This window comes from Cyrtonyx montezumae, unplaced genomic scaffold, assembly GCF_038088225.1.
Source record: "Cyrtonyx montezumae isolate F1298 unplaced genomic scaffold, pur_monq_1.0 scaffold_3, whole genome shotgun sequence".
NCBI classification, from domain to species: domain Eukaryota; kingdom Metazoa; phylum Chordata; class Aves; order Galliformes; family Odontophoridae; genus Cyrtonyx; species Cyrtonyx montezumae.
The window spans coordinates 32,961,882-32,987,657 of record NW_027072034.1 but is presented as its reverse complement, the minus strand read 5'-3'; the positions used below and the strand labels follow the sequence as shown (position 1 = coordinate 32,987,657).

General features: G+C 38.1%; 1 protein-coding gene across 1 annotated transcript; it reads left to right on the top strand.

Moving 5' to 3' along the window:
* Positions 1-4,986: 4,986 nt before the first annotated feature.
* On the top strand, positions 4,987-23,845 carry LOC136051617 (interleukin-1 receptor type 1-like). Its single transcript, XM_065741123.1, has 13 exons — positions 4,987-5,052; positions 6,145-6,216; positions 8,378-8,461; positions 9,697-9,766; positions 10,780-11,011; positions 12,699-12,888; positions 13,674-13,848; positions 14,796-14,861; positions 17,767-17,887; positions 18,729-18,874; positions 20,518-20,661; positions 21,424-21,588; positions 22,045-23,845. The coding sequence occupies exons 3-13, from the start codon at positions 8,459-8,461 to the stop codon at positions 22,401-22,403; spliced, it is 1,671 nt and encodes a 556-aa protein (XP_065597195.1). The 5' UTR covers positions 4,987-5,052; positions 6,145-6,216; positions 8,378-8,458; the 3' UTR covers positions 22,404-23,845.
* Positions 23,846-25,776: the final 1,931 nt, after the last annotated feature.

Sequence of the window (25,776 nt, the reverse complement as noted above, 5' to 3'; positions counted from 1 at the left end):
CTTTTTCAGCAGGAAATGTTATAGCTCAGGCAAAAATAGCTCAGTTTTCTTTTCCAGTGTCTCATGCTGTTCCAAGGCCACAGCTTTCATAGATGGTAGGAGAAAACAGCTGTACTGTCATTTCTACCAGCTTCTGAGGCAACACATCCTTCTTTCTAATTTGTCTAGAAATTACCAATAATCCTTAGTGTCTTCTAAGACAGAGGTTTATTTTTCAAAACTCAATCCACTGCAAGTTAGTGCTTCCAGAGATTCTTTTCAAGTATCATATTTCAGAATCTGCTATAATTACGTATATCTTTTTCTGCATTCTCCTTGCAATTTATAGAGATTTGTCACTCCAGTTCACTTGTTTTGCTTCTTCACATAATTTTAGTGGTATTCTAGCAAGGCATTAAATAATCTGATCTTGGACATGCAACCTTTTTACACTTCATGCAGACCTTGTTACGTGCTGCCTGTTTCTGGCTGGGGGAAAAGGCTAAATTGAGGGATACATCTGCTCACAGTTCCAGGTTCCTTTTCAATATGTTGTTCTTTACTGCAGGGTTTTTAAGAGCAAGTTTTGAGTGCCCATTGTACATAGGAATTTCCAAACGCAGATGTGATTTTTCACACATTCTAATAGAAATAAGAGGAATGGCTTTACACTAAAAGAGGATAAATTTAGGTCAGATGTTAGGAAGAAATTCTTATCTCAGTGAGAGATAAAGCCCAGGCACAGGCTGCCCAGAGAATCTGTGGTGCCCTATCCCTAGAGGCTCTCAAGGCCAGGCTGGATGGGACCCTGGGCAGCCTGAGCAGGTGAGGGAGGGGCAGCCCTGCCCATGGTAGGGGTTGGGGCTGGGTAGGTTTTGAGGTTCCTTCCAGTGTAAACCATCCTTTGATTCTATGAAGTTAGACAGCTACTTCATAACAGCAGACAGATTGTAGTCACTGCAGCTGAAGACATTTCAAACAATAGCTGGATATGAAGGTTAAATTGCTGCATTCATCTAAAAGACTTCATAGCAAATTACTTACTGTCATTTCAGCTGTACTTTTGCTGACTCCAAGAGCTCTAACCCACAAAGCAGGATAACATCTTGAGGTGGTTGTGTGTCAATCAAGAGAGATAAACTTGTGAAACCTGATTTTCATTTCACTGACTCATCTGCTGGTTAGTGAAGCCATGACTTTCTTTGGCTTTGATTATATATGTATGTATATATATATAATATATATAGTATATATAATATATTATATATATATATATATATATATATATATATATATAAATATATATAATGTATGGTGTATATATATATATTTTGTGCCACCATACTGTCTCTACCTCAAAGAAGTCCTAAGGATATCAACAATAACTGTGAAAGTCATTCTGGCATCTGACTTGAGAACTGCTTCAGTTCAAACCAGAATTACTGAGGTAATATTAGTAATACAAGCACTGCTGATTTATATAAGTAGCAATGGGTAAAACAAACAAAAAAAAAAGCAGGGATTTGGAGGATCTGCTAGTTGTGGTGGGTTAAACCTTGCCTTGTAAACCATATACACATGGTTACATTAGGGAATATACAAGCCTATGGAACTTTTGCATGCCAAAGGCAAAAATGAAAAATCCTCAGCAAATGTCAACATTTCTCTCAGGAGGCAGAGAAAACAGTCACAGAAAAGATAAAACAGAAGTACCTCATCACTATGATGTACATGTATTTGGGTGGATGGAAGGATAAAGGTAAAGGCACTCCTAGCACTGCTTGCTTTCCTGTTTATGAGTTGCAGCAGCCACACAACTGCTGAAACCTTCTCCATTTAAGCAGCAACACCTAGAAGTGAAGAAAATTATCCGAGCTTTAAAAAAAAAAAAAAAAGGAATCACTATTTTTATTTTAAACAAGATTCCAAATACTGAAAGCTGGTTTAGAAAATATTTCCTTTGTGTGGAAATGCTGGACAATGGGTCAGAACAAGCCTGAACATGTGAAAACAGTCTTCCAATTACTGCAAAGGATGTATTGAGAAAAAGCAGAGAAGGACCTGAAGGTGCTGGATTTTGAGAAGCTCAACATGAGCCAGTCATGCACTTGCAGCCCAGAGAGCCAACTATATTCTGGGCTGCATCAAAAGAAATGTGGCCAGCAGGGTGATGAAAGTGATTGTCCCCCTCTGCTCTATTCCCACCAGGAGTACTGCATTCAGGTCTGGAGCCCCAGCACAAAACTGCTGGAGTGGGTACAAAGGAGGGGAATGGTCTGCTCAGGTAGTTGAGTCACTGTCCCTTCAGGTGTTGAAGAAATGTTTAGACGTTGTAGTCAGGAATGCGGTTTAGTGAGGAAATATTTGTGGTAGGGGGACAGTTGAACTAGATGATCTTTTCCATCCTTGGTGATTTTGATTCTATGATGATCAGAGAGCACCTCTCCTATAGAGACAGGCTGAGAAAGTAGGGGTTATTTAGCCTAGAGAAGAGAGGGTTCTGGGGAGAACCTTCCAGGGGAGAACTTATAGTGTCCTTCCAGTATCTAGGGCCTACAGACATGATGGAAGGAACCTTTTACAGAGCATGTAAATGATGGCTTTGATTGAAAGAGAGAAGATTTAGATTAACTATTAGGAATAAATTCCTAATTTACTATGAGGCTGGGGGAACAGGTTGCCCAGAGATGCTGTGGTTGCCCAGAGATGCTGTGGATGCCCTGTCCCACAAGGCCTTTAAAAGACAGACTGGGTTGGGCTTTGGGTAACCTGATCTGGTAGGTGGGAGGTGTCTCTGTCTGGGAGGTGTGGGGTAGTCATTTAGGTCCCTTCCAACCCTAAGAATTCTATGACTCTATAAATGCTGGGACTGAGCATCCTGGTAGATACAAGCTCTGATGTTGCTGAAACATCAGGGTGTGCTCATCTATAGGTGTGTGATAACAACGTCAAGGGCCATACACTTCAGGGTCACTAGAAGCCAGTTACTGCATTGCTCTGAAGTTCACCTTGGCCAGCTAATCCAGGACGCAAATCTCTAGTTAGTTTCTTGATGCTGACTGACTTCTGAATTACACAGCCTTACTAGCAGCAACCTGACATCTGCTCAGGGGTCTGAGTCCTGAAGCATGCCCCAGAGGCCTGCAGTTGGAACAAACAATAGGCTTTTCCCAAACGTATATAAGTTCAGCACCCAGGCACATTCATTCAGTTAGTGTCTAATTTGAGTAACAGACTGGGTTGTTCAACCCATTAGGGAAAACAGCTCCACAAAGGAATGAGAGCAGATATGAGAAAATTATTCTTTTCTAACTAGAGTCCTACTAGATGTTTCATGATAAATCCATTTAAAACACTCTTAGGAAACTCTAGAAAATATTCTCTACTCTGAGAATGATGCATGCTTTGCTACTGAGTCACAAATTTGGCAGTACTTACATTTGCGTGTGTTCTTTTAGACTTGTACTTTTGGTTCCTCATGAATAGTTTCTCTAGAATGAATGCCTCATTGCTCTCAGTTTTTACTTAAAAAACATGGTTGTGGCAGATATGAGATATCACAATTATGGAAATAGTGATGCATGCCTGATTCTGTAAATTACTATTTTACCTTCAACATTTGTGGAGTATTATGTATTTCAGACATGTAGGTGCTATCCTTTCTTGAAAAGGTGTGTTTCTAGCATGCTCCTTATTTCCATGCTTTCCTCGTTATTGCCAACTACTAGGATAGATTTCCTTCTCCAAAACCCCACCTGTCATTGGCATTCATGCTAGTCTGTGCAGCTTAATAAAAATAATTCCTTTGACTATTGGGCAAATAACCACTTAGAGTGCTCTAATATTTCTGCTGTCAGGACTGCTGAAATGGAGTGTTCCAGTGTTAGCCAGTCACCTTAACACAAGGTTTTATTCAAAAACTGTGAAGGCAAAAATAGCTAAAAATATTCAGTTGGCACAGATAGTTTGCAAAGGCTTGTAAACACAGGGCAGCAGGAATAGAAAATTACCCATCTAGCTTACAAGGGCTTCTCATCCAATAAGTCGTTAAACATTTCTCAGCTTTCCTCTCTGAGAACTCCGTGGCTCAAGGAAGTTCTTCATCTTAATATTGTCAACTTGGAAGAAGCCGGTAGGCAAATCCCTTCTTTTCTCTAATTAGTGTAAATGAAACCAAGAGAGAAGCAATCTATCCTTTCTACTGGAGAACAACCAGCTTACCCCTCTGGAAATAGTAATGATAGTCTCTAAATCTGGAAAAGAGGATACACTCTTCTGTTTAATAAGTGAAAACATTTCTTCCCACATTTTTCCAAACCCCTGACAGGCTGGTGACAGTCCCTTCACATTGGTTTGGGAATTGCTCAAACCCTGAAGGGAAGCTTCTTCTTACATTGCCTGTTTATAATTCATATTAAAAAGCATGCTTACTTCATCTGAAATGTAAGTGCAGTTAATGTCTATGGATCTTCAGAAGGTTTTGAATAATAGCAAGGGTGGGAATAGGCAATCACTCTGAGCGCACACCAGACGTATCTTTGAGGAGTGACCAACAGTTGGAATCAAAATGAAGGAGGCAGAATAGGGGAGGAGAGAGCACTGAGCTGAAGAGTTTGGGCAAGGAAGAAATAGCAGAGAAACTTCTCTGGAAAAATTTACATTTATAAAAACGTTTGAACATGCCGAATGTCATCATCAAACCAGTGATGAGGAACAGCGTAAAGTTACCACCAAACTCCAGAAGGAATAAAGTACTGTTTGAACTGGAGAAGCTGACACCCCAACACAGTGGAAGAGACAGGCGCTCAAACGAGACGACTTATCAGACGGAAAGCAAACAAAGCTTTGGCGACGGCTTGCCAGGAGCCCCGAGGGAAAACACGCCAAAAAAGCCAAACCGTCCAGGCCTGGCGGTCCTGCTCCGGCCGAGAGACGGCCTCTGGGCGGAGCAAGGCTCCGGTGCGCAGCCGGGGGGGGGCGGGCGCTGCTGCCCGCTCGCGGTGTGCCATGGGCCGGGGCGGCCGCCCGACTTCGTGGCGCGGACGGAGGTGAGGAAGCGCTGCTCCTCGGCAGGTAGGCTGAGCGCTGGGTGCCCTCCACAAGCGCTCTCTGCCCGCTGCTTTCGGGTTGCGCTGCGTTTGCCCAGGTCTCGCAAAATCTGCGCACGTCTGCTGGCTTTCCAGGTTTTGTGACGCTTTCTTAGGACTTATTTTCCTTTGGCTTTTTTTTTTTTTTTTTTTTTTTTTTCGCTGTGTATCGGACTGTCCAAACGCGGGTAGAAAGCGCGGTATTAAAAAGGAAAACTGTAGGATCGCGGAGCTGAGCCACGCTTCTTTTAAAAACAATTAGAGCAGGAAGCGGGACAGAGCTTGGTACAAATCTTCTTGACGTGGTAAAACGCTGCAGAAACGGCGTATTGCATAACTCTGTTCGAGTAAGAGCTTTTATAATTTGTTGTTATTGGTAAATTGAGAGCCGCTTGGCTTCTTCACGCTTTGGTGGGTGAAAGTGGTGTCCTGGCAGAGCAGCAGCGGAGCCCAGGAGCTGCTGCACTCACAGCCCCTTGTCAGTTCTGTCTGCAATCACAGCTTGGTAGGATTGAGTTATTAGTTACCAGCTCTAGAGTTGAAGAAATGCTTGCGGTTCTTTCCAGAAGCAGCTCTTTAAGTTTGGGGAATTTCATCAGGGACTTCTGGAAAGCGCTGCTTGTTATTTGTTCTGCCTGAGCTTGGTAACTTCGGGCTTGTTTGACTTGGACCTCTTGTATGTGCTTAGACTCTCAAAAGCAACTTAGAGTTGCTGAACGAGCACGCTCTTCCTTCACATTGTGAAATCAGATGCATTAAAAACTGCTAAACTGACATAAGACTTTGCACAAAAATTACTTTGTAACATGATTCCTAATTTAGATAAGTCAATCCTTAAATGAGAAATTACTTAAGTTCATTTTTTAATAAATCTTTATTTTTTTCCCCCTGAGAATAGTGCATTAATGTTTATATTATTTTGCATCCCTTTATCTTTTATATTTGTAGTTTTATCTCTCTCAGCCCTTCTGGACCATTTAAATAGCTCTTAAATAGTTCTGTGAAAGTGATAGTGTAAAATGTCATTATTTACTCTGGATTTAAATAAGATTTTTTTCACATTACTTTGTATTGACAGGAGCTGAAATGATACAGAAAACTGCTAGAAGCTGTGACTGCAAAATGAGCTCCTACTTGATGCTGAAAGGAGGTACTGTTTTCTGTTTCTTTGAATGCTGATAGAATCACTTCCTTCAAGGTGATTTGGATGCTCTTATTGACTCAGTTTAATGTGGAAATCTGTGCATAGGTAGCATCTTGTTGTGCTCGAATCCACTGATACTGGTTATCTACCTCTATAGATATCCATCTTTTCATTTTTTTCCTCATTCCTTCCCTATGTTGTGATGAAAGGTGAGGCAGTACTTGCAACAAACATCTTACCTAGGTTCTGGATGTACAGTAGATAGATACAGTAGTCAGCTTTTTCTTAAAGCTGAGCAGGAAGTTAGCTTATAGGGATCTAACCACTGCAAAGCACTTTGTGGGCATTCTTTGACTGGAGTGACTTCATTTTAATTTAACACTATTTGCTGAGTAAGGGTTTTGTACTTGCGGGTGTGGGTTTTCTGTAGTCTTTTAATTTGCTGAATTGTCTGAAGAGGAGGCAGTGAGGGGCTAAAGTTTGTGGTCATCACTATGAAGAACCAGACTACCACAGTGGCCAACCAGGTCCTCTTTCAGAGGGTGCTTGTGCGTCTTTCTGTGTGACTGCTCGTATATGCCTCTGTAAAATGATCGGCTACATTCTGCTTCTATATTAAGCATCTTAGACAAAAGAGTTGGTTTCAATTCAACTTTTATTAAAGTTATACTTAAAAAATTCACTCACATAGATGTGCTGCAAAATTGAGGCATTTTACACCTTCAGGCTGTTAATGTTGTTTGCTAAGATGCCGATCAGTTGCACTAAAATCACAATTTGTTTTTTCTTTATGACTTACAAGAGTCTCTTGGACCCCTTGGAAAAAACAAGTCATTGTAGGTAAAAGCCATTTCAGTTAATAGCAAAATGCTAATAAGCAGCTGTGGGACTTAGATGCTTCCTAAGCTATCTTGAATGTTTTGGCATTGTGTTGGCCTTTGGAAGAAAATCTTTTCAAAATTTAGAGATAGAAAATTTGGAAAATAAAGATACGGTTGTGCCTTTTGAAAACTCTCCTGCAGGACAATTTTGTTAATCCTGCTGCATGCAGACTTAAGAGCCCAGTATGTCTTTAAAAGCTGTTCTTACTGCATTTAGAGTTGGCAGTGTGCCTAAAGCAAGTCAAAGGGAGGTTCTGTGAAGAAAGATATCCTGTAAAAACAAAAAGTCAATATCCTAAGTAAGGCCCATGTATTTTCTGCTTTCAAAATGTTAATTTTAGAAAATTGAAGGAGAAGTAATAAGTTGTATTTCATCTGTGAGAAGATAGGAAAGTAACTTGGAAATCAAAACTTATCTTTTTTAGTAGATCAAACCACAAACATGATTGGTGGGTGAGTGGGTGTTTTTTTTTCCTTTTTTCTTGAAGTCTGTGCATACATGTTTCCTTTGAGCTCAGCAAGTCTTGAACTGAAAGAATATTTCAAACTAAGTATGTAGCTCTCTCTGCATGAGACTGAGTCTCTGCAGCTCTGTTAGAGTAGCATCACATATTGCTGAGACTGAGTTAGAAGGCAGTGCAAGGTTAATCAATAGGTATGTGAACAAACAACTGCTTTTTAAACAAAATTTGCTATTTCATGTCATTGATTTGAGGTAGTGTTTCACTGTATGTTCTGCTTGAGAAAGAATGTTTGTGAGAACCTTGTGTGTCATTTGAAACCATACTAACCAGAATTGAAAAGCTCTGTATGCAATTTCTTGTTTCAACTTCAAAAACTGTAGTCTTCAGAATTTCAAAGATTTACTTTTGCAGTATTTGAACTGGTGGGGAGGGAGTTTGTAAAGAACAGAACTTCTTTAAAAACTTGATCTCTAGCATAAAGTATTAGAAACTTGGTTATTCTAACCCTAAATTTAGGTGTAACTTCCTTTTAGTGGTCAAATTAGTCTTAAATAGAGGATGGTTATGTCTGGCTTTGTTGTGTGCTTTGACTCACGTGTAATGTGATCTTTATTTTTTTGTGGAAACAATATTCTCCAGAGGTCTTTCATAGAATTTTTGATCAATCTTTATGGCAAGTTTTGTTGATGCTTTTTTGTGTCTCTAGTGCAGACACAATGAAGCAGTTGCTTTTATACTTACGATGTCTGTAGAAATGTGCATGCTGTTGTCCAAATCACGTGTTTCGTACAATCCCCTTTCTCCCTTCTCCTTTTTTTACAGGTAAACTAAAACTTCAAGAATTATGATCAGCTATTTGACAAGTTACAGGAAAAACACATACAAGGCAACTAAATAAAGGCTATGGTATGAGTGCTTTTTCAGACATACTGTCCAAAACAAGCAAATACTTGGAAGCAGTTACATACCAGTGTTGCACTCTGCTCTGTGTAGCCTATCCTACTGCCCCAGTGCCTCTGTATGTGAAATCTTCTGAAAGAAGCAGCTAGTGTGGCTTATTTGCTGCTATGATGGACTGTGATGGGTATAAAAGTAATTCAGAAGCATGTATATTTTTCAGGAAATGTCCTCTCTTCTTCCAAGTGAGATCTAACTGAGTAGAAGAGCAGCACCTGAGTTCATTACATTTTGCAGTATCTGTTACACTGGAAACCAGATTGTTTTAATGCTAGAAGGAGCAGCGTGCAGGATAGTCACTTAGGAAGGCAAGACAGCTAAAAGCAGACCTCAGCCTGCAAAGAGCAAAGTCTGAAATGAAAGGGATTAAATGCTTGCAAGATGTCTGTAAGTAGATGTTTTGAGAAGGGCTCTGATGACAGCTTGCCAAGAAGAAAGTGGAGAAGGAACTTGGTTAAAATACAGAGGTTTTTTGGAAGCCAATTCTGGGATACAGGGGCAGTGGTTTCTGCTCAGTCGTGCCTCTGTTAGAGGAAGGTGTGAAGACCTGAGATGTCTTCAAAGTTTTGCTGTTTTCTGTGACCACAGCAATTCACATTAGCCATTGTTGACACATGTGGTAACATTGATACCCTTAGACACAAATCTAAGTGTCTTCCGTAGAGTTACAGTGTGCTCGTTCTCCAGCTAAGAACTGCAAGTTCATCTGCTGTTAAAAGCAGTGCTGCCTCAACTGTACAAGCACAGTTCAAAGAATGAAACCTTATGTATCTCTGCTATTGTTTTTTGTAAGTGTGCAAAGAGAGGAAGAGCTTAGTCAAAATTGCTTTCAAAATTATACAGTAATAGCTTATGTTGCTGTATACTACCATAATTTCATCTGTGTGAAAGGTTTTTTGGGAGCCTTAATCTGCTAGCAGATGAAAAATATGCTCTTATACAAGAGTTTTTCCAGTAGAAAATTGGAAGCTGTTGTGCAAAGCTGAAACCTCAGCAGCCTTCTGTGGGCACCAACTATTCTGTGGCTGAAATTTTCCAAGGCTGGGGTTAAACTGCCAAACACATTTACCCTCCCCACGATGACTAATGCTTATCCTCAATTTTTAAGGAGTAATGTAAGGGGCAGATGCAGTGCAACTTGGAATGCTCTCGCCATACTAACAGAAAATACTTTTGCCTTGCAGCGTAAGATGACATCTACGTTTTTGCTTATTGGTCATCTAATCATTCTACTCGTACCTTTGTTCAGTGCTGGTAAGTGAGACGTTTTTTGAAATTAGCATTTTAAAGAGAAATCCTAAAATATATGAATTGACTGTATCTAGCAGAGAAGAGTTACTGGGAGTAAATACTGTATTTGGTATTTGTTTTTGCTTTAGCATACTGAAGATGTTCTGAATGCCTTTTCTTGGACTGAAGTTGTGCTGGGGGTGGTAAGGACAGGCTGGCATAAATTTAGGGTACTGAGGCTTTGAGTAATCTCTCTAATTCCTTTGAAGAATGTGCAAAGAGACTGGCACCTCTAAATTCACATTAGCTTTTAAATGCCTTAATGGTGCTGTATGTCTTGTCCTGATAAGAGACTGGTAGAGGTCAACTAAATATTAATTTGCTAATGTTAGATCTAAGTTCTCAGTTGAGTTTAGACTACATAAATTAATGGTGTTTATCTTGCTGTTCTTGGCATAAGCAGACTAATGTTAAGGAAAATAGCTCTATAGGAATCTATTTCAAATATTTAAATTAGGTGACAAGATGATGTTAAGGTAGGAAAATTACTGAATTTATTTTTCCTCCTTCTCCATCCCCCATTTGTTTTTGGCTCTACAGTCAATGGCCAAGGTAGTATGTAGAGTTCCATACTGCTACTGTTTGCACTGTCTTTCATAGACAGTATCTACTAAGAGTCTGGCAATTCTACATAAGTGCTATCATGCTGAAATAGGAAGGATGTGGAAGATGTGAAGCTTCTGTTGCCTGGCAGATCCTACATAACTTCATATATTATGGTTCAGTGTGAGACCATTGCTAACTATGGTAATTGGAAGAAGTTCTGACTTAAGCTTTGTGAAGTATGTGTTTACTCAATCAGAAGGTACTAAGCAGATAAAAAAAAAGTAGTCCTGCAATGTTTTAATGTTAAATAATTACAGAAAACTTAATTATTTTAAATTGCAATTGATATATGGATTTTAATGCTTCTAAAAACAAAAATATATGGATTAAAAACATTGGTATTTTTTTTCTCTTTTTTCTTTTTTTAATAGAAGAATGCATTATTTGTAATTACTTTGCTCTTGTTGGAGAACCTACAGCTATCAGTTGCCCAATAATTACATTGCCAATGCTTCACTCTGATTACAATCTGACTTGGTATAAAAATGGTAGTAATACACCGATAACCACGGAGAGAGATGCCAGGATCCATCAGAGAAAGGGCTTGCTATGGTTTATTCCTGCAACACTTGAAGATTCTGGACTTTATGAATGCGAAGTAAGGTAAGGAGTGAAACAAATAGATTAATAATGCTTACAGTGTAACAGTATCTGTGGGACTTCATAGTACAGATGATTATTTTTTTCAGGAAAATGATCTTATATTACTTAAAAGTGAAGTCTTGACCGCGCTTTTTGCTGTGCTGTCTTTTTTCTTCCATATCTATAGAATTTGGCATTGCAGAAGTCTTTTGTACTGGAAACTTACTATGTTAAAGGACAATAATATTGACAGTGCTGTGGAGTTTTTTTTTTCCTGTTTGTTTTTGTTGTTTATTTTGGATGAAGTGTAAGGTCACTGTAAAAAGTCTTAACTCCTTCAGCTTTTCCTGTGTTCATATGGCTGTTTGACAGCAACAGATCAGAATAACGTTTTCATTTCTTCACTGAATGTCGTTAGATGGAAGAAGTAGCTATGAATAGCAAACTCTGTGTTATGGACTGCATGTACAGACTTCCTGGAAAGCTTTGCAGTTCTGTGGGAGATCCTTTGGGGAATTTACAAACTGAGAAGCAGCAAACCATTCTTATATCTTATTCTTAAAAAATACCAAACGTTATTTGTCAAAAATGAGAAGGCATATGAAGAGCAAAGCAATGTGCTAGCAAGCTTTAAAGACAGTGAGAATTTTGTCCCCAGCATTGTTAAAAGATTTAAGTGCACGAGAAGAAAGAAGTGGATTCCTTTCAAGTAGTACACTCAAAATTACCACTTCAGGTGGTCAAATCTTAGGTATTATGGCTGAAATCCACTGTGTGCCAAGCAGGAGACAAATGCTGGGAAGGCAAACGGATATTGTTCTTTTTGTCATGGTCTTGCCACATCACGCCAAGATCAACAAATGCAATCTTTTCAGGTGACCCAAATCTTGTTTTACTAGTGTGTCGTTACGTGCACTACTGTGCATACAGTGCCCCAGTTATATTGAAGGGTTTTGGGATGTGAGTGTACTAACAGTGATCAGGAAAAACTTTCAGTGTAGGCACAGGTCACAGGCTGTTGCAGCTTCAGATTCAAAAAAGAATCCAAAATTGAAAGAGGAAAGAAATGCAACCCCTTCAAAGCTAACTAGATAAATAATAAACATAGTTCTAATTTAGTCACAAATTCTTTTCAGTGTTCTGTGAGCTCCAGTAAGTCAGAAGTGGTTTCATGTAGATATCATACCTTGGTGTATGTCATATTCAAAAGCTTTGTTTCTCTTCTGCTAGAAGTTATGGTTTGTCCCATCAAAGATTGTCATCAGTGAAATCAGCCCATTTTCTTCTTCTATTCACTTTGGGTTCAGCTGAGACTGAAATTGTTCCAGTGCAGTTATGGTTTGGGTGATCCTGCCCTAATGAGTGTGGGCAAAGCGCAAAAACAAAAAGCTAGGTTGTTGCTCTGGATTCCAGTGTCAGCTGTGAAAAGTTCTGAAGTCCCCCCTGATGAAACTTCCAGAGCAGATTCTGCTTCAGTTCACAACATAATATAAGAGGTTATCCCCATCTCTCTTGATCTGGAACAGAGAGTAAGGGAGGAACTGAGGGTGATGTTTAAGAGCTAGAGGGACTGTAGCAATAGTGACAGAGGCAAGGCTGGTGGAGACCTTAAAGTCCCTTTAAGTCCTGAAATCTCCATACATTTCCTGACTTGCTGGAAACAGGCTGTGTTGTTAACGACCTGACTTGTCTTCTCTTCTCATTACAGGAGTCTTAACCGCTCTAAACAAAAAATTATAAATTTAAAAGTTTTTACAAATGATAACGGCTTGTGTTTTAATGGAGAAATGAAGTATGACCAAATAGTGAAGAGTGCAAATGCTGGAAAGATTATATGCCCTGATCTAGAAAATTTTAAAGATGAAGACAATATTAATCCTGAAATACACTGGTATAAGGTATCGTGTGTATCTATTTAAGATATAGAAGGAAATATTCTTTTTAAAGTGTGCTTTGAAGTGACTGTAATTGGAAGCTTTTGAAAGGAAAGGTTTATTTACTCTATAGTTTGAGTATGGCACTTATCTTGCCATGCTGTTAGCAAGAGATGGATATTTAAAAGGACAGTAATGTTAACTTTTAGACTGTAAGTTCTTTCAGAGTCCAATATGTGTGTTGCTTGTGTTGATTTGTGAAATACACAGTTTATGTAGCTAGTAAGTTGGTAGGTAAGGTAGTGAGGCGGTGAGTTTATAAACTTGTGTTTCTTTAAATACCTGCCTCTGCATAGCTATTTCAGTTTCTCAGAATATTAGGCTTGTCCTCTATGTTGATTATAGCATAGAATTCTTATTCCTCTTGCTCTGAATCCAGCAAAGTACTCTGTAGACTATGTGGGCTTGGAAAGTTATGTTATGCTTTTTCTTCATGCTGAAGTAGAATTTCTAGAGCTGTTTAGCTCTTAATTCTGATGCTGGCTTTCAAGTGTGTATACAGGCCTGTATGTTATATTTGAAATAAAGTGCACAGGTGCAGCATCAAGGTTCTTTTAAGATGAAGTGATTCTAAATTGTTTATAGGTTAGGGAAAAGAAAGGGATTTCTCAGTCATTGCTTCAAAAGCTCATTTTCATCTCAGTGAAGTAGAAATGTAGGCACATATTCTCTAAATTCTGCTACAAATGTAATGACTTTTAGTCCATTCATGTGATAAGTTAAATCACAGGTACTTTTGATACTTTTAGGAGTGTAAGTCCGGATTTCTTGAAGACAAGCGACTTGTTTTGGCAGAGGGTGAAAATGCCATCTTGATCCTCAATGTTTCTATACATGACAAAGGAAGCTACACATGCCGCATGGTATATACATACATGGGAAAACAATATAATGTCTCACGCACTATGAATCTGGAGGTTAAAGGTAAGTACATCATTTTTTTTCTACTTTATTATAGTTAATTGTATACAGGTATAAGGAATTTGGCATGACACTTTTAAGCTCTGTGGGATTAGAGCTCCAGATTCTCTTTAAATCAGTTTTTCCTTGAATGCAACAATTGAAGTGCAACAGTGCATATTGCTACCCTTGAAACATGTCTTTTGAGAAAGAATTGTCATAGGGAAATGAGAAATGTGGGGTTAGGAATAGAAAGAAGCTGTGGTTACTGGGATGGTGGTTGTAGGGTTTTTTTTTGTTTTTGTTTTTAAAGCATGTGAACAGCCATTAAACCAAAACCAAATAAGTAATTTTTATTGAGATCAGGGCAGCAGAACTTTTTGTGGCCCTGTCAGTCAGCTTGTTTTTGAAGGCAGCATTAATGGTGACCTGATATCTACCACGACAGTAGTCCTTTCAGAAAAGTTGGCTAGAGTTAAATTGTCCGTCTTCTTAGATTGAGTCAATACTCTTAGGTTAGATAGGCAATATAAGAGCAGTAGCTTAATAGCCATGAGCCTCTGTATTATTCAAAGTAATACAATTCTAGCTCAGTATAAGTGTGTGCTTGTCTGCTCTTACTTAAATAGATATTCACCCAATCTAGAAAACTGAATCATTGAGATAATTCCTCTTTGTCTTCCTTATCTATCTCTCTGACAAAGTTCATTGCATTATTTTTGACTTTGTTTCTCTTATGTGGTTTTGTATTATCTATATAAATTTCCACTGAATTTGAGACTTCAAAAAAAAAAAGATGTTCTTAAGGAAAATTGAAGTATTCTGTTTTGGAAACTAAAAGAATAATTTAGTTGGACTGTTGCGAATCTCAGAGATTTTGTACTGAAAATTTTAAACTGGCAGTAGATATGTTGCTACAATAGAACCATACGATTTCCCAGAGGTTTTATTTTTATTTTTTTTTCTTTCAGAAAGTCCACTAAAGATGAGACCGGAGTTTATTTATCCTAAGAACAATACAATTGAAGTGGAACTTGGTAAGTAGTGAATATTTAAGAAATTGTTTAAACTTAGTTGACAGATAAACTCTGTACCTTTCTGAAATAACCTATTAACAGTTCTGCTGATTTCTGCAAGTCTGGTAAAGTAGGCATGTGCACTGAGGAAGGTAGATGATTGAACATGATTTCCCACAAGTAATTTGCAGATAGAATAACTGAGTGCACCTAAGAATGGAGTCTCTTGACCAGCAATGTCAGGTTGGATGTGTCTATATTTAATTATGGCCATCTGTTCTTTATACCACCTGCCTGTGTCTTGGCATATCTTCAGTATCACTGGAAATAATGGTTATGTGTACGCAACGTGTTAGTATATTTACAAGTTGACAAGTTCAGTAGCTGTATGTCTCTTCCTGTATGTTTCTTCTATCTCTTTCCCTTTATAGAAAATAGATATTTTGCCCTTCTAGGGAATGAAAAGATTTTGGATACTGATCTTTTGCAAAGCTCTGAAATCTTAGTTCATGGATATCCCTTATACTGTTAACTTTAGAAATTTCTTAAACAAAGGAGATTCTGACTGGATACAAGGACTAACTTTTTCCCAGTGAAGACTGCCAGACAGTGGAGTTGCTTAGAGAGTTTGTGCATTCTCTGTCCTTGGAGGTTTCAAAACCTGATTGGATAAACCTCTTGAGTAGCCTGGGCTGATTTCATAGCTGACCCTGCTTTGAACGGGAAACTAGACTAGAAGCACACTGAGGTCCTGCCCAACCTCAGTTATTCTGTGAGTCAAGGAGCTAGGAGTGTAGTATGTGAGTCTTTTCCTAAGAAGACCTATACATGTTTAGACTGCACCATATGTAATAATTGTGTTGGTACTGATCTAGCCCAGAAGAATGAATTTTGAAATTGTATGAACTGTTACATTTTGTTTAATCATTTGTACCAAGTAGAACTGTTATTAAACAGTCTTGGATTGAAAAGGTCTTTAACTGATCTTGAAGAAATATGAGCAGCTGTTGCAATTTCCTAGTGCAGAGAGATCTGAGATGCCTGGTAGTTAGTTCATTAAAGAAGCCCGGAGGAAAGGTTGTGTTGTGGCTCCAGCATCATATGGGAGCCAAGGCCAGAGAATTCTGGATTGCTGTTAGATATGTCACATTGATAGCAGTCAAACCACTATTTGGGGATCTGATTGGCACAGGTCCTTAAAAGGTACTTTAATTTACTGAATGCATAAAGGGTAACTTAAGGATATTTTTAATCCTTTGATAGTACATACTGAGAAAATGGAAAATAAGTAACTGTCGTTCCAGGGGCTGCCTGTTATTCTTGGCCTATGTTAAGATTTGTTATGGGACAACTGAGACAGTTTGTTTAGATGCTTACATGTTTTAGGTGAACATTTTGGTACAAATTTATTGAAGCTTGAACTGTTAATTAGAACTTGCTGTTATATTATTGCTCATCCTAGCTAATCTAAGGCATCCAAACCCAGCTTTAATTACCTCACAGACACTGGGAAATCAGTCATGTGTTGGGCTGAAGGGAAACACAAGGCCCTTACCCACAACGAGGGTTTATTGTGGCTGAAGTACTGGCACAAAATAAATGATGCTTGATTACAGGGAGTCTCTCTAAAGGAAGAGGTCTTTTTAAAAAAACATCGCTATTTAAAAGTAATCTCTGTCTGATACATTTAATGAGATGCTGAAAAAAATCATTGCTCCTGCTAAAATACCTAACTGCAGGCAGAATCTGGAAACCTTTTTGAATGAGAAACGATATAAGAAGGCTTAAGGAACTTAAAATACACTCACAAATGTATGGAAAGGCAGGGCATGGAATGCTTAGTGTGGGATGTTCTTCCTTTTGAAGAGCTATGCAGTGGACTAAACCTCATCTTCAGGCAAACTATTGTGGAAGGAGATGAATGAAGAGATTGAAGAGCATCTGTGATTTCTGTGTAAGCTCTGTTCTAGTAATTACTTTGCATGTGAGCTAAAGGTTTATTCCATACTTTATTAATAGAGACTGTCCCTTGGTGGAGGCATCTCGATCTGTGGTTCTAGGAAATTAAACCTTGAGATCATTATGTAACTGCTGTGAGTAAAACAAAGGAAAGAACCCCAAGAAAAATGCTTCCCTTCTTGTAAACAGAACTATCTGAGGTACACTGGCAATAAATACATTCTGCAACTTGCCTTGCTTTCTTAATCATACTGCATGATCTGGATTCTTGATGGCAAAGGAGCTTACAGATGGGTGAATTTGCTCTGAAATAAGAGTGCAAGTGTAATCAGAAACCATACCAGTGGACAATGTTGGCCAAAAGACTGATCTGATATAGATATGCATGATCACTAAGAATAGGATGCAGCTCCAGAGTGTAGGTACCTACCCACGGGTGCTTACATACCGCTTCAGGACTTCAACTTGTGCTGATATTAATAGGGGCTTAATTCAGTTGCCTATACATAGATGTCTAGTGGTGTTTTGGATGAACTGACTATAGCTGTTCAAATTTCGAAGATCTAGAGTACCATACAGACGTTTTTGAAATGTTACCATACTGTGTATAGGCAACTGATACAAGCCCAGGAGATTTGATTATAGTCAGAGAAGTCTGGTGGGCCACTCAGATAAAATGGCCCATGTGTCTATTCCAGTAGCAGATTCCATTGGAGATGAACTCCTTTACTAGCTTAGACATCTAGTTTGCACGTAGACATGAACATTCAGATACCTACATTTAGGGTGGAGTTCACATCCAGATTGGAGACACTCAACAGTGGAGTAGAAATGGATGAGTTTTATGGACTCTGCTTTTTGTAAGGTAAGTGGGTTTTTCCTTACCCCTCTTTTTCCAGCTGTTCCCCTAACACCTTTGTTGCATGACTTTTAATTGCTGTGTTTAATTTTTTGTTTTGCTTTGTAGGCTCTCATGTAGTCATGGAATGTAATGTATCAAGTGGTGTCTATGGCTTGATTCCATACTGGCAAGTTAATGATGAAGATGTTGATAGCTTTGACAGCACCTACAGAGAACAGTTTTATGAGTAAGTATTCTCATACATTTAACTTAAGTGCATTTATGCGTGATGCAATTGGAAGTAATTTACAGTGAATTCGCTGAAAAGTTGACTAGTAGTTCCTGGCAGCAGTCATTCAAAGAATGATTAGAAGTTTGCATCAGGTAGGTCGTATCCTTAATGCTTGATTTTAAAAATATAAGTGATTTCTTACAAATAAAAATAGAATGAGGCAACTATATGTAGACTTTTAGAAAGTTGTTGTAAAATGTATCCTTTTGTAAATCTTATTTAATGTATTTGTTTTTATGCAGCCCTTTTACTAATAGACTGCATCTTGTTCTGTATAGTTAAGGAGGGAAGGAAAGATTGTTATAAGGCAAAAAAAAAATCACTCTGTTTATTTTTATTTGTTAAATCAGTTCTTTTTCAAGAACAGATATAGCAGTTGATTTCAAAGTACACAGAGGAGAAGCTCTTGTTGAAGAATATCTAGGCCTATAATTTTATTTTTTAAGTAAATTAAGTGCACATTAATCCAGAAAAACATAGCAATTTCCTCTAAAAGAGAAGAATCTTTGTTTCTAAGTGACTAATCTATACTGTATCTAATTGTGGGTATATTGCCTGTTTTATCATCACATCAACCACTGCCACTAACCATAATCCTTACAACTAACTGCAGAGGGTGGAGTGGGTTTCTCAAGTGCTCATTTCAGACTGATGGGGAAATACTGATATCTCCATCATCAGTGCAAAAAACTGGATAATGTCATGTTGAATACTGCTTCTAAAATTATATTTTTTTTTCTGTGATTCCAGTTTCTGTTGATGTTTCTTTTCTAATTTTTTTTTTCCCCAATGAAAGAGAGGGAATGCCTCATGGGATTGCCGTGTCTGGAACAAAATTTAACATTTCAGAAGTGAAATTGAAAGATTATGCTTATAAATTTTTCTGTCACTTCATTTATGATTCTCAGGAGTTTACATCGTACATCAAACTGGAACACCCAGGTAAGCTGCTTAGTCTTGATATAATTATGATCATTGATGATTACTTCCCAATTAGTTTGACACCACATTACTTGTAGCTAAACCTGTGCAATGTACCTTTGCACTAAGTGAGACATACAGTTCAGTATCTTCCTTTGTGGAATCTTTTTCTTATATTCCTTTTCAAAATAAGATTAAAGAAAATATCAGGTGGAATATGCTTTGCATTCTCTTGTTTGGTGTTTGAGAAACGTTAATGAAACATTTAAAATACACTGAAGCAAATGTGAGTCTTCAGCAGAATATTGTGCTTCTTTTTGCACACTGGCATGTGGAAGAGAGGAGAGTGTGTGTGTAGAAGAGCAGTGAAAATGGCCAGTTCTCTTAGAGAACTGAGGGGAGACATAGCTAAGAATGGGACTTTGCCTTAAAAGAAAACGAACAGATCTGTGGATCTGGTTGTTCTAACCTTCACTGACAACTAACGGGCTCAGATTGCCAGGATAAAAAAATAGTCTGTTTAGATAGTAGGAAAAGATCTTAACAGTGATGATAGTATTTAAAGAATGCTTAGACATTGTGTTGAGGGACATGGTTTAGAGAACTGTTGGTGATAGGTGGATGGTTGGACTGAATGATCTTGTTGGTCTTTTCCAGCCTTGGTGATTCTGTTACTCTGTGAAAGGTTACAGGATTTCCGTTACTGATGTATGTGCTTTGTTACCAACTTCCTGATAGGCTCGTGCATGTTGATTGGGAGCATCCAGCTACTTGCTGGATACCCTGTCTTCTGCACAGAGACAGAATATGATTGATCTGTTGCTGGCAAGTCTGAAATATATAAACCTTACTCTAAAGGTGAAGTGAACTTGTAAAACCACAGATGGCGAGGCTCAAGAATTTCATGCTTGTTTGTCAAGAACAGATACACAGGAAAGCAAACCACCAGATGTATTAAGTGGCCACTTATTTTATTTTTTGATTTAGCTATGGAAGATTCTCTGAGCCTGAGCCAGTCCTTTGACAGGGGTTATTTTCAAACTGGCAACACTGTGAACAATATTTGACTGAAAGTGGATCTGAGCTCTAGCTTGCTATATAATTATACACAAATTATTTGCTTACTGTAAACAAAGATTGTCAGGGTAGCAATTGACCTCAGAAATTCTTAAATACGCATCAACTAAAAATTGTAGTTTGTGGAGTTGGTTGTGGGTGTGATTTTTTTTTCTTTGTTGTTTTTGGTCTATTAAAGATGACAAAGTAGTAGGTTCAGTGGTGGATCTTTGAAGAAGCTGGGCATGATGCAGAGGTGCTCAGTGTGGAGAAAACAGTCAGGAAACCATCTCTGACTTCCTGGCTTTCTCTGACTGAACAATATTTGTACTAGAACTCTCACTATACTGAGATATACATTAGTATTTTGGTGCATTGGCTGAGAGAAGCCTCTTTTGTCCCACTGTTAAGGAACCTTTTCTCTGAAAAATAAAATCTGGCATGTCAAATGACAGTATTTGTAAAAAAAAAAAAACATGTGAAAATACTTCAGTTTTTGTCATTTCTGCTTTTTTAACCCCTTAATACTAAACAACATTTGAGGAAAAAATTGACAGTTTTTAATGTTTATTTTTGTTTGTTTCCTTTTATTCCACATTTTACTGCAGTTCAGAACGTACAGGGTTACTTGATTGGAGGAGGGATTTCTTTGGTATTTTTATTAGTTCTTACACCCATTATCTACAAGATCTTTAAAATTGATATTGTGCTTTGGTATCGGAGCTCCTGCCATCCTTTCCTGGGTAAAAAAGGTACGTTTATGTAGCAGTGCAGGTGTACTTTGAGTTTGCTGTGTGTTGTATTTAACAGATTGTCTCCATAGAGTGTGATTGGTCATTTCTGATGAGTTTTCTTTCTGTCAAGTCCTAGCATTCAGAATAACTTGAAATGGCGTGCTGTCTGTAAGAGCAGCATGCTGAAGTATGGGCCATTTCCAAACATCTGAGAGGAGGTACATCACTAGGGAAACAGAAAATATCTACTAGATGCATTGATATTCAGTGGGACCTCTTTGAAGTTTATACCTGGTCTTTCTGAAGTTGTTTTTTTTTTTTTTTTTTCCTGAGATGTTTAATGTGCTTTTGATCTTGAAATTTGCCAAGTATTTTGTTTTTGTATCTAAGTGGTTCTGTTTTGGAAAGTTAGGTTACAAGAATGATCCAATAGTTATGTGGCTGCTGAATTCTGAAGTATTCAGTTGTCCTACTGGAACGGTTATTTTCTAGATAATTCAGTGGTATTTTTTTTATTTAGGGTTGAGTAAAGAATACTCAAATATATTTAATTTTACAGATCTCTTGCCTGTTTAGATCTAGCATAGTGGATTCTGGAGTCTTGACTTTACAAATACATCAAGCTCAGTATAAGTATGCATGCTTAGATAATAGTAAGATTAGAATCCAAAGTAATGTGTTAAGTGGGGGAAGAAACAGAATTTACCAGCATCTGTTTTTGTCTGTCTTTAGAATCCTGTCTTTTTTCTAAATATATTATTATTATTGCTTGTTCTTTAGTTTCAGATGGAAAGGTCTATGATGCTTATGTTCTATATCCAAAGAACAGAGAGAGCTGCTTGTACTCATCAGATATTTTTGCTCTGAAGATACTGCCAGAAGTCTTAGAAAGACAGTGTGGATATAAACTCTTTATATTTGGGAGGAATGATTTAGCAGGAGAAGGTGAGCTATCTAGAGACAAATGATACTCAAATTTCCTCATAAGCAGCTGAAGTGAGCTGCAAATATTGCTCAGGAACGGGGGTCTTTCAGTGTCTTTCCATGGACCATTCTTTGCTTTGTCTACCATTTGCATGTAACAAAAGTTTGCATATCAGAACAAGCTATTAATGTGAAAAGGACATAGCTTTATCTAGGTCTATGATTTCGTTGCTCTTTTTATGCAGTACAGACACCTGAACATCTAGTCTCATGTGGTCAGATTGTGTTGCATTGGCCAAATCTGCTCTTGACAGCTAAAACATGGTAACTGCTTGCACACTCTTATCCCTTCCTTGTTTATGATTTGAAGTGCATTGGCTCAAATATCAAACTGTAAACAAAGTAGTTGCAATGTAGAAGTGGCAAGAAATAAAAGCATGCTATCTTAATTTTGCACAATTTTTTTCCTCTCTGCAGCTGTGATCAGTATTACTGATGAAAAAATCCATCAAAGTAGAAGAGTAATAATTATTTTAGTACCGGAACCATCGTGCTATGGTATTCTAGAAGATGCATCTGAAAAACATCTTGCCGTGTATAATGCCCTTATCCAGGATGGTATAAAAATAATTCTGATTGAACTTGAAAAAATAGAAGATTATGCAAACATGCCAGAATCCATCAAATATGTTAAGCAAAAGTATGGGGCTATCCGATGGAAAGGAGACTTCTCAGAAAGGTCTCACTCAGCAAATACAAGATTCTGGAAGAAAGTGCGTTACCACATGCCGTCCTCAAAACATGGATCTTCATCAGGATTTCATTTGTCACCGTAAGACTTTAATTCTCCCTAGGTAACAGCAGAAAAATGACAGAGGCTGACAAGGTTCATGTAATTGGTGATACATTGATCGAAGGTCACATGCATCTGTTTTGTACAGTCTCATCCAAATTTTCTGGATTGAAGGTACTCCAACTTTATCTACGGCCATGAATCATACTTTCTTCTGACCAGATCAGCAGAACATCTTGAATGTCATCAACAGCACAGTGATGGCATGGAAATCATTAGGGAGTATGAAAGGACTCTTCCAAGAATTGCACTGTGATTTTCTACATTTTTTACTTTAAGAACTGAAGGAAAAAACAAACAAACAGAAAAATACTTTCTAGAAATGAAAGGATGAGTATGAAGGAAAGTGTATAAATTAATTATAATTGTGATGTTATGTAATGGGCTTGGTTGATGCTGGTAAGTGATTGTTTTTGTTGTTGTTTTATGAAATGACATGAATCTTATATGTTCCAAGTTTATTCGCTCAAAGATAATTTCACTATTGTTAGTGCATCAGTGTTGTATCATTCAAGAGAAAAGGTAAGAGACAATCCCAACCTTCCCAGAATACTATTCAACTTAACAAAGTGTAAATTCTTTTTCCTGATGTATCATACATTTAAAGAACTGCATGGTTCTCAGTCCCTTATGCAATTCAGACGTCATTAAAAGTATCATTGTATTGCTGTTCCTAACCTTAAGATGTTTAATGTCCAGAGGATTTTTTTTCTTGTGTGTCTTAATATCTTTGTGCTTATTACCATGTGGAGCAGTGAGCTCATGGTAGATTCTTTCATGCAGAGTAGAGAACGGTTGGCTTTGTCCCTGACACCTCAAGGATCAAAGTTGCTTCAGGGCACAGTCTAACAAAGCTGGGTTGTTCTTATGGGTTGCTGATGCTGGAAGTGAGCATGTCCCCTCCTGTTCCCAGCCAGGGTGCTGGCTCCAGCATTTGTCAGCTCTGAAAGCTGAAGCTACCTGAACAGACTACAGTGGCAGAGATCTTTTCTGTTCTCCCATATCAGTGAGTTCATTCCTGGAAGGATCAGTGTGCAGTGATAGAGGAAAAAGGATAGAGTGGTCATGCTTGATAGCTCCAGGTGCACTTAGAAAACAGAGTTGAAATAACACTGTTACCCAGTATCCTCTTAATGAGAGAGAGATGGCTGGAGTCCAATGGATTTATTCTGGAGTCACAGCTGTCAGACTCTTGTTTGGGAAAGGAAGTTGTTAAAACTTCCTGTGGATGCTGAATGCTTTACATACAACATGGCATTGTTAACTCCAAAGCTAAGACCCATGTAGACAGTGATGTAGTTTGTAACAATAAATTCTCTTTGAAGGTGATTGATTGTTTTTGAAGAAATTACCAAATCTCTTTAATGTCCTATTTTTAGATAGGAGTTTTATGGGAATAAGAGATGTTAGAGTGAAACTATCCACGCTTTTCATTTTCTGCTCAAAAGTTTCCATTTCTAACTTAGAGATCTAGTTTTGTACAGAAGCTTCAGTTTTTATCTCTTACGAGTGGACTGTCTGAGTACAAAGCATAGTTGGTTCTTGTGTACAAACTCAGCATATAATTCAAACTCTGAAGTTTTCTATCTGGAATCTAACTTGTGGTTCAAGTTATTGTATACAGGCATTGTTTTGCTTTTGCAGCTAGTGATTTTTGATTGATAGTTCCTTTTCAAAAACAAAAAACTGTTTTGGGAAGATAAGTATCAAAATGTTCTTGTGACTTTTAAAATGCACCTGTAATGACCAAATCGCCTGTGTTTCCAAGGAAAAAAGATGCCAACTCTGATAGTGGTGTATGGGTAGGGAAAAGGCACAAGACTAGTTAATAAACTGACAAGTGAAGTTCTGGCTTACATAACAATTGTGAAATAGCTAGGTACCAATACATAAAGCAGAGTTTGACAGAGAACTGAGAGAATGAAGGAAGCAAAAAAAGAGAAGAAAGCTTTGCAGTTGTGTACACAGACTCCTTTGTGACCATTTTCTCTAGTGTTAACAATTGTCCTAGTACAAAATTTCAAGAGAAGGCATCTGATCAGACTGGTGATTAATTTGCAACATGAGTTTCAGATCTGCCTTTAACTGCTGTTTGTGATTCTGAATTTGTGTTTGTGTCTTATTTGCTTCTGTTTTGCAGAATTTCTTCCTCTCCAATTCAAATTTCAGTTTATCTTATATACTTGTAAGGTGTGATGTGAACAGAGTGAATAATACCAAATGGTATTATAGCAAAGATATTTTATAGATGGTATAGTTAGATTATTGTGATAGAGAAGAGACGATCAAAACAAAGGGAAAAAACACCCATTTCTTAGGCTCACAGTACAGAACTCCAAAAGAGACCTTGTGGTGGTCAGCCCTTAAATGGGGCCTAGGAGAGGTGGAGCAAGACTCCACCCCTTCTGGTCACACAGGTGAATGCCTTCACCTGTGCCCCTGCAGCTGACTCAGTGCTCGCCTCAGGTGATCAATCAGTGGTTCAGGCCATGATTCAACAGTTTCCATACAACACTGCAGAACAGCTGATTTACTACTGTGTAAAATTCCTTTGCTTTCCAAGCTGTACTCTAAGGCTGCTACCAATACAGTATTAGGAAGAAATTTTTCCTTTGAATTGCTCCTTTGATATCTCTGTTACCACTTTTTCATCTGAAAAAAACTAATGTTCTTAAACTAATTCTTCTGGTCTTTGAAAACTGCTTCCTTTGTTTTGGCGCTGCAGTGTTGGTTGCTTTTTTTCTTTCTGTCATGACTCTTCCCTCCATCCTCAACCAAAAAGTAACTGATGATCTGAGGTGTCATCCCTCAGAACTTCCTAGTGTCCATAGGATGGTGTGACCCTTGTGTTGTACCTCAGCAGGTGACTCAACAGGTGATGTTGGAAATTTGATACTCTGCTTCTGACAGGCAGTATCTTCTGAGCTTTGAGCTTTGTGAGCTGAGGGTCCATCCGACCAGAATAGGCCGAGATTCTCTCTATTTCAGGATAGGAGGGGAAAAAAGTGCAGGGGAAGTGTCAGGTTATTTCCAACTGTCATAGTACTGGAATATTTTTATCAAAGAATGTCATGTATATATAAACCAATTCACATGCTTATCTTATTCTATGTTTTATTCAAGACACAGTTGTCTAGGGAGAAACACTTCTGGTTGTGAGGTGCCATGTTCATTTAGCTATTGCACTAAATCTGCTTTTCTAAGTAGTGTGTATTTGGTGACAGCCAATCATGATAAAAGGGCCTTGAGATCCATTTCAAGTTACTGAAATTCAAGTGGACAAATTGAATGTGCTAATTGGTGTGGTTCACATTGATAAAAGAATTTAGTGGGACAGAAGCTGTAAGGTTTGTCAT